Source organism: Palaemon carinicauda, chromosome 8 (genome assembly GCF_036898095.1).
Source record: "Palaemon carinicauda isolate YSFRI2023 chromosome 8, ASM3689809v2, whole genome shotgun sequence".
Classification (NCBI taxonomy): domain Eukaryota; kingdom Metazoa; phylum Arthropoda; class Malacostraca; order Decapoda; family Palaemonidae; genus Palaemon; species Palaemon carinicauda.
Genome location: NC_090732.1, coordinates 143,332,700 through 143,342,499, shown reverse-complemented (window position 1 = coordinate 143,342,499; position 9,800 = coordinate 143,332,700). Strand labels below are relative to the sequence as shown.

The window sequence follows — 9,800 nt, the reverse complement described above, 5'->3', positions numbered from 1 at the left end:
TCGAAAAATTTCACGTCGCAGCTACTGAGATTCTGCAACTGAAACCAATAAAGAACTGATTGTACTTTGTATGGGAAAGAATAAGCCAATGCGAATAAAACGCTTGCGATGATTGACAAGGCGCTGCCAACGCAAGAGCCCGTGTCTTACATGAAGTAAAGCAATCTGAACTTAAGTAGTAAATGACATGGTGATGCTGTGTGCTAGAGATAGCCAGCAAATGAGATTGAGAACAATGCTTTCCTTTTCTTTTGTAGATCGTCTACAGGTGCGAGAAAACAGAAGGAAGAACGGCGACAGCCGGTGTCTCTGCTGCCCCGAGGAACATTCACAGATGTAAAACTGCACAAGGCTGCGGACAATCGGCTGACTTATGTTTTGAACGCACCTTTGTTACTACGTATCCTACGAACTGCATTCCTGCTACCGACTAGACCGCAATGAATGGTGTGATAGACCCATCGACCAGAGTTATCATCTTCCAATAGCTATCACACAAAATGCAATCCTTTTAAAGGGGAGTATGACAAGAATTACATTAGAAACCTTCATTTAACACAAAACTGTGTAGGCCTACACTGTAATCCCACAAAGGGTTTAGTCTTAACTTGCATTATATAATTTTTTCTTTCCTAAACTGAGGTATAAAGCATTAATAAAAGTGTTAAAGCTGCCATTTATATGAAAAAGGCTTTGTTTCACAAAGGAATGGCAAGTTTAGTCTTACCTTATGAGTAGACGACCTGAGTCAACAAACTAAGAACGAATAAAGGTGTCCATTAATGAATATAGAAGGTTAACCCTGAATGCTGCATCTGCTCTCAATATGACTGATTCACTGATTATATTGTTGAAACAGGGGCACACCTTTTGCTGGGGGTAACTGAGAGCATGAGCAACTTTAAAGCGAAGTAACATTAGAGAGCCACAAATTTAAAATACACTTGTTTTATAAACAACTGTCAAGGGATTTAAAATTTCATCGACATCTCAAGACTTGGACAAAATCACACACCAAACTAGAACAGGCAGTCGGTAGAGTGCATACCTTCTCCAGTATCATGTTGTACTCGTATATCACAATATAGGAAATTGAATTATGCACATTAGGCACTAGTCTCATGTAAATCAACTAAAAATTGTCCACGATATGGCGAAGACATTTTTTTTTTTACCTTATCGTGACCTTGGCCCTGACTTTTGACCCAATCATTCCCAAAATCTTTTCAAATTGTCCTTGGATCATGGCCAATCATCCCACCAAATTTCATGAGATTCGGTCCCATAGTTTTTGAGTTGTGCAAATCACAAAACATAAACTTCGCAACGAAGTTGGCGAAGATTATAAAGTGATCAGAATAGTTAGTGGGCGACATCAAGATGTATAGCATAGTGAATATGTAAGAGCAAACAGGTCCATATCTGAAACTCGGCGAATATTTTTCACGAGACCCGCTAGAATATCTTCAATCAATACCTTTTAATATTAACTTGCAGAAGTACTGTAGTTATTTAGTTTTATGAATTCAATTTTGGTTATTTTATGGTATTTCCAGTGATAAATACAAATTTAAATTGTCAGATTTATGTTTTTTTTACGATTCTAATTAGAGGTCATAACAAATAAAGATTGAAATTGTCACACTTTGTCTTTTTGTTTATCTTAATAAAGTAGTAAACCTATTTCAATATTGTTTAACAGTATTTTGGAAACGGAATAATTTGAATGTTAGTAAAAACTATACAAGTTCATAGAAAGTTTTTTTTTTTTGTTGGGTGCTTACAGCAAGTAGAGAATGAATTTATGAAATATAGTTTGGATATCTTGGCCCCAAGTGAAACATGTTGTATGGGGATTGGTAAGGAAACATTCGACCACAGAAATACATACATACATACATACATATACCAAAGGCACTTCCACCAATTTTTTTTTTGGGGGGGGGTAGCCGACATCAACAATGAAACAAAACAAAAAAGGGGACCTCTACTCTCTACGTTCCTCCAGCCTAACCAGGGACTCAGCCAAGTTCAGCTGGTACCTCCCTTAGACGACGGCAATATATACATATATATCTACTCAGGAAGATCAGATAGAGTTGGAGGAGATGGGCTAGGAATGATGATGACACCAAGAGCAGGAAAGGCATTAACCGAGTGGAGAGCTGTAAATAGTAGATTGTTACTAGCAAGTTCAAATCAAAGCAGTGTAATATGAGTATTATAGTTTGCTATGCCCCAACAAATGATTCCTCTGAAGAAAGGAAAGATAAATACTATGAAGAACTGCAGAGGTTAATAGATGAGATCCCTGAGAGATATGAAAATTACATTGGCGACTTCAGGGCTAAAGTTGGAAGAAATAATCAAGGGATAGAGAATGTGATGGGTGTCGAGGGTCTTGGCGAAGTTGTAAATAAAAATGGAGCACATTTCACAAGTTTCTGTTCAGCAAACAATTTGTCATTGGAAGTCCCCTTTTTCAACACAAGAACATCCACAAGTGTACATGGACTTCACCATGTGGCAATTACAAAAATCAAATAGATCACATTGCCATTAATAAAGAGAGAAGGGGGACTGAGAAATGTAAGAAGCTATAGAGGGGCAGATATTGGTAGTGATCACTAGCTTCTCATCACCACACTGAAATTAAAACTGAAAGCACCCATTGGAAAGATGGATAGAATACCTAGGTTTGATACAACTAAGCTTTTAGAAGAAGAGCACAGAGAAACATTTGCAATTGAATGTAGGAATCGATTTGCAGTCTTGGAGACTTTAAGAAATAAAGAACACACAATTAATGAAAAATGGTGTGATATTAAGAACATATATAAGTCAGTTGGTAGTGAAGTCTTAGGAAACACAGTTACAAGGAGAAAGCCATAGATATCAAATGATACTTGGAATACTATAAAAAGGAGACAAAGGCAGAAATTGATTGTTAAAAATTTTCGAGGAAGTAATGAAAATTACAAGGTAGAGTCTGCTAAGTATTCCAGTATTGACAGTGAGATCAAAAGAAAAGTTAGGAATAACTGGAGAGAATATTTAGACAGTAAAGCAGATGAGGCTGACTATGCTATGAATTTAGGAACTGGCTATGGTGTAAGAATTGCTCATAGAATTATTAATGAAATCTCGACTGGGGCAAAGAAGAAGAAGCATATACCCATCAAAGAGAGAGATGGCTCTGTTATAGCAACACAAGATGAAGACAACGTTGGATGGAACACTTTAGTGAGCTTATGAATGGGAGTTAAGGGATTAATTTGATTGATATACCTGAAGCTAATGAAGACCTTCATGTACCCATGAATGAATTCAGTGTGTTTGAAGTCGAAGCTATCCTCAAAAACTAAAGAGATAGAAAGCCCCGGGATACAATGGAATAACTGCTGAGATGACACTGGCCGAAAATGAAGTGACTCCCAGAACACTTACAAGATTATTTTGTAGAATGTGGCATGAAGAGGCAAACCTGATGAATGGGAGTTGGGAGTGTTGAAAAAAAAAAAAAGAAAAAAAAAAAGGCCTGACTGATTGCAATAATTACAGAGGCATAACACTTACATCATTTGTTATGAAAATATATGGTATGTTTATTATAGAGACTGGAGAGTAAGACTGATGAAAAGCTGAGATGAACAAGCAGGATTTAGAAAAGGTAGAAGTTTTACTGACCAACTTTTCATTTTGAGACATATTGTACAGCAATGGGCAGAATATAGAAATCTACTTTTGATGGCATTTGTGGACTATCAAAAAGCCTTTGATAGTGTATACCGGCCAATTCTGTACAGAGTTCTGCATTATTATGGAATTCCTCTTAAATATGTAAATTTAACTAAGTCGGTTCATGAGCATAGCAAGTACAAAGTTAATGTTAATGGAGCCTTATCAAATGAATTTCCAATGAACAGCAGAGTACTCCAAGGGAGTGTGTGTCACCTATGTTGTTTATCTTCCTAATGGATTTTGTAATGTGTAGAACAATCAGAGATGGTGGAGAAGGATTGGACTGGATTGGTGATAGGAATTTAGCAGACCTAAAACATGCTGATGATGCTGTCCTTGTTAGCAGAACACCACAGGTTTTGCAATGCTTGCTTACCAGAATGCATGAAATTTCATATGAGTTTGGGCTGAAGATAAATAGAAGAAAGACAGATATGATGAGAACGGAGTATGCAATAGAATATGAAATATCATAGGAAGGAGAAAGGATTAATGAGGTAGAATCATTTAAGTATTTAGGAACTATGATCTCCAATTCAGGGTCTTTAGAATTAGAGTTAAGTGAAAGATTGAACAAACAAATCGAACAATGGCTAGATTAAGTAAAATTTGGAAATCAAATCGCCTGAAGGTACATATAAAAATCAGAAAATAGATAAGTTAGTGAGCTCGGACATGAACCATGGTATGACAATGAAACAATCTCCAATAGATTTAGTAGCTTTGAGAACAAAGCTCTCAGAAGGATATTGGGAGTTGAATGACAGGACACGATTAGAAATAAAACTATGAGAGATTACCCGAGTGCCATATGTAGATGAGATCATGATGAGGGGTAGATGGAGATGGTTTGGACATGCTCTTCGCACTCTCCAAGAGAGATTAGTTCACCAAACGTTCAGCTGGACTCCACAAGGCACTAGAAGAGTTGGAAGACCCAGGCCTACAGAGCTGAGGACTATGAAGCACGAAGTAGCAGATGATGAATGGAGAAGTATTGAATTAAAAGTTTAAGATAGAGACGACTGGCGAAACCTAACCGAGACCCTTTGCGTCAATAGGCGTAGGGGGAGATAATGATGATGACATTTTGGCACTAGTTTCATGCAAATCAGATTTACAGGCCGCAAGCGCAAGAGCCCGTGTCTTGCATAAGGCAAGGCAATCTACTCATACACACACACACTAATCAGATAGAAATTGGCTACGATGTGGCAAAAAGACTTTTTGACCTTTTCGTGACCTCTGCCTTAACTTTTGGTCAAATCTCTCAAAAAATAAAATCAAATTGTCATAAGGTCATGGCCAATCATTCCACCAAATTTCATGATATTAGGTCAGATAGTTTTTGAGTTATGCAAATGACAAACACAGACAGCCATCCAAACAAATACACACCTATCAAAACAACCTCCGCAACGAAGTTGGTGAAGATAACTAGCAGACGTAAACATCGAAAATTCGATACAAATGTGTGTGTGTGCGGGAGCATGTGTGTTTAGATGTGTGTTATGCAAAATAAACTGAAAGGAAGAGCTGCACAAGAGTACGACTAACCAAATAATTGTCAATAAACATTTACCTAAACGTTTTCCGAATAAGATATGCTCCAGCCGACTTCGTGAACACCAGAAACAGCTACATCAAAGCATTTTCTTAGCCAGTTTGGTTACTGGTCACTATGTTTTGGATGATTATCTGCTTAGGCCTATTTCTCTATTTCATCTACCATGAAAAGTAGTCTCTGTCTGAAGTTATAAGGTTGCCTGTAACAGTATTTTTTTAAACAGGTTAGTAGTACTTTCATAAATTATCAAATACATCTGGAATTACCTTCAAAGTACAGTACAGGTATCACTTTAACAAATATCCACTGAGATAATTTTGATAATGCAATGAACCTTATATATTCACGTCATTGTTCCTTTACGGATGTCGAAGAGCAATATTGTAGACCGAATGGAGACGAGATATAGACCAAACACTAAGTCTCCTGAAAACAGCTTTTCTTCAATAAGCCTCCTGCAAACAAGCATTGCTCTTTCTCCTCCTCCTCCTCCTCGGTCACGTGAATGCCATTAATCCTGATAAACGAAAACAAACATGCAAAATACGAGAGAACGGAAACTAGGGCAATATGGAGGTTCATAATAAATCTTTCTCTGCCGAGTAGCTTGTCCTTCTGAGAGCAATGTCTACGTTTCCGTCAACTCATAATCAGCTCTAGTGTCTAAGCTTCAAGTTACAGCAACAGTTTAAGTTAGCCATTTCATACTTCTCGATATAAAGAAATGTAAACACAGATATTAGAAGTGTACGCGTAATGGAATATAACAATAAAAATATTTTTATTTTAACTCTTGGTGTTAACCAACTAATCAGTATTAGTTGGTTAACACCAAGAGTTAAAATAAAAAAAAAAAAGTTGAGATACTGGGCGGTATTCATAAAGAAAAGGATATGCTTATACTTGCAAAATATGAAGGAAATCCTTCTGCTTGTATTCATAAACATTTCAAGCAAAAGCTTCTACTTTTAGAGCAAAAGCATACCCTTATAATCACATAAAAGTAAATGGGTAGACATAAAGAAGGCCCTTTACTTCATATAAAGAGCATATGCTTCGAAAAAGCTGAGTCTGGTCAGTAGCAGACTGCAGTTCGAAGAGAAAGGTTGTTCTGTCCGATTATCTTGTCCACATCTAGAATCTCGATGAAATATCAAGGTTAAGCCATAACTTGATGATATGCATTTTACAATTGCTTTTGCATGTATAAACAGTTGGGAGAATACGAAGGCTGCTGTATTTAGGGATGTATGTACGTATGTACAAACAGTATGTATGTATGTATGTATGTATGTATGTATGTATATATATATATATATATATATATATATATATATATATATATATATATATATATATATATATATATATATATATATATATACATATATGTGTGTGTGTGTGTGTGTGTGCAGTACATGCAAATATACTGTATTCATATAATATATAAATATAGTTTATATATAAAATTATATATATGCATGTGTATATATATATATATATATATATATATATATATATATATATATATATATATATATATATATATATGTATATGTATGTATATATATGTATATATACATCGTATAAATATACATAAATACGCAGAATATTCATATACTCCAAAAGCTTATATACATGCATGTATATACACACATATATATATATATATATATATATATATATATATATATATATATATATATATATATATATATATATATATATATATATATATACACACATCGATTCGTACCAGAAATAGATTGATCTAAATCCCAAACCTGAAATAATTTAGCTGAAATCAACTATTTCAATTCGGTTTGCTTTAAACCTGAATTACCCTTCGCCCTTCGTCCGGGTATCTTAAAGTTTCCTTCAATCTGCAAAGTTGAGCGTTTAGCGTCTTCAAAACTTTTCAACTCAAATCCATAAATCAAATCACGTATTTTATTATTATCATTATTATTATTATTATCATTATTATTATCATTTCATTATCATTATTATTATTATTGTTGTTGTTGTTATACTTACTTTTACTTTTAGAGGTTTATTTCTCGCCCTCCATCAAACACTAAAGGTCTGTTCAGGCGGGCCTTGGTGTATGAAAAAATAATTCCTTTCCAGTTAATATTTTGCTCTGTATCGTTATCAGTTATTTCGCTAGCATTTGTATTCAGGCTTAATAGTTTTCAGGTCACTATTATAACACTTTCTAAAAAGATAAGTCTTCAGGTTTTTCTTGAAGGCAGCCACATTTGTGCTATTCTTGACATGGAGTGGAAGGTCGTTAAAGAGTCTCGGTGCAGCATAACTGAACGTTCTTCCTCCTATTGCATGATTCACACTAATTTCGAATAGTCTATGGGGGTCATCTGCATGTCTAACTCTTACAGTGGCGCTGGTAGCTTCAGGGTAGGGGATCAAGCAATCACGAAGATATTTTGGCTTATCACCTGTAAGTGCTTTGTGAGTCAACAAGCAAATTTTAAATTCAATCCTAGCCTTAACAGGTAACCAATGTAAATCGATCAGTGCAGGAGTTATTCTCTCCCGAAATTTAATGCCTTTTATCAGTCTAGCCGCCCGGTTTTGCACATTTTGAAGCTTCCTTAGTAGTGTATTGGGCAATTTGTAGTACAGAGAATTGCAATAATCAAGCCTTGATATTACATGACTCACCACTAAAATTTTTGTACTGCCCTCTGTTAAATATTTTCTAATAAATGCTATGTTTCTCAGGTGATAGTTACACACTTTCACTGTGTTCACAATTTGGTCCTTCATTGACAAATTACAGTCTATCAGTACACCCAAATTTTTCACAACAGGCACAATCCCAACATCAGCATCACCAATTTTTATACTTTGAATTAACTGGTAATTCTTCAAAGCCACCCTTGTGCCAAAGAACATACATTCTGTTTTATCATCATTTAATTTGAGCTTTTTCCTCTGCATCCATGTTTTTATTTCAGTCATTATCTCATCAATTTTCTTCTTTGTATCTTGTGTTGTTGAAATTGAGAGGTAAAACTGAGTATCATCTGCATATAGTTTAAAACCCACTTTTTGTTTTTTCAAGATGTGTGATAGCTCGATAGTATATATGTTAAACAAGATAGGGCCCAGGACACTACCCTGTGGTACACCCTTCATAAGAATTCTCTCATTGGATCGGTTTCCAGAAACTTCTACAATAGTCTTCCTGTTCACTAAGTAACTTCGCAAAAATTTCAGTGCTTCCTTAGTCACTCCAATAGACTTTAAGTCGTCAAGTAAGTACTCGTGCACAACAGTGTCAAAAGCAGCACTAAGATCTAACATAATTAAAATTCCACACTTTCCCCCATCAAGAAGACCTATCATATCATTCATTATTGAGCACAAAGTAGTTTCTGTAGAATGATTAGCTCTGTAGGCCGATTGATTTTCCGGGAATACCTGTAACTCGTCAATATGCGCCCACAATTGCTCACTTATGACTTTTTCAATAAGCTTTGACATGTAGGATAAATTTGAAATGGGCCTATATGAATTTAGCTCGTTTACATCTCCTTTCCCTTTGTAAATTGGTTTGATCAACGCAGTTTTTTCACAGCTAGGAAAACAGGATTGCGATATACTTAGGTTAATTATGTTCAGGTAAATATTATATACGACTTGTTTGTTTGGAGCTTCACTTATTGAACTGTTTGGGAAAGGGTCGTTTCCACAATATGTATTCTTCATCTCTCTCATAACCTTTAACAAGTTGCACATATTTATCTCCCTAAATTTTATTAACTTCTTTCCCTCTTTCACTGGCATAGCTGACTGTCCCTCCAAGTGATTTTGGGGGAAGCCTCTATAGATTTTATCAATTTTTTCACTAAAGAATATAGCAAAACTCTCTGCACAAACATTGTCAGGCAAGACATATTTTTTCTTTAATCCCATCAAATCATCAAGGTTTTTATGAAAGTCCTTCATGTTATTAGTTTTTTTACATTCGCCGTTGTAGAATTTTCTTTTTGTTTTTTCTAACAGGATGTTATAGTCATTTCTGGCCTTATTATATAGATTTCTGGCTTGTAAGGATTTGGCTCTTTTCCATCTACCTTCCATCTTACGTCTGTGTCTTTTTGCCTTTAATAGTTCACTATTATACCATCTAACATTTTCGCGTACCACTATTTGTTTGTTCTTTATGGGACACATGGTATCGTACATTTTTCCAAAATTGTCGTTGTATTTCTTGGTATAGCAACCAACACATTCTATGTCTACCATATGTTCACATTGTGTGTTCACACAAGACATTTGCGCTACACTAGCTTCAATAAAATTCTCAGCATCAAAATTTTCCCGTTCCCTATATGTGATCCATTTTTTCAATACTCTGGTGCAATTTATATTAACATTAAAGGTGATGAGTTTATGTGTTTTTGAGATCTCAAAGTCTGGTTCCACTTCAAGGTTTTTTATTAGGTCTGAGTCTTTTCCACAT

General features: G+C 35.2%; 1 protein-coding gene and 1 long non-coding RNA gene across 2 annotated transcripts in view; one reads left to right on the top strand and one right to left on the bottom strand.

Moving 5' to 3' along the window:
* LOC137646005 (hemolymph clottable protein-like) overlaps positions 1-1,651 on the top strand; it is a 112,725-nt gene extending 111,074 nt beyond the window's left edge. The window contains exon 37 of the mRNA XM_068379138.1: positions 258-1,651. Coding sequence (XP_068235239.1) covers positions 258-434 — 177 coding nt within the window. The 3' untranslated portion in view covers positions 435-1,651. The remainder of the gene's footprint in view (positions 1-257) is intronic.
* LOC137646006 (uncharacterized) overlaps positions 1-9,800 on the bottom strand; it is a 72,240-nt gene that overhangs the window by 39,179 nt on the left and 23,261 nt on the right. The gene's annotated exons all lie outside the window — the stretch shown is intronic.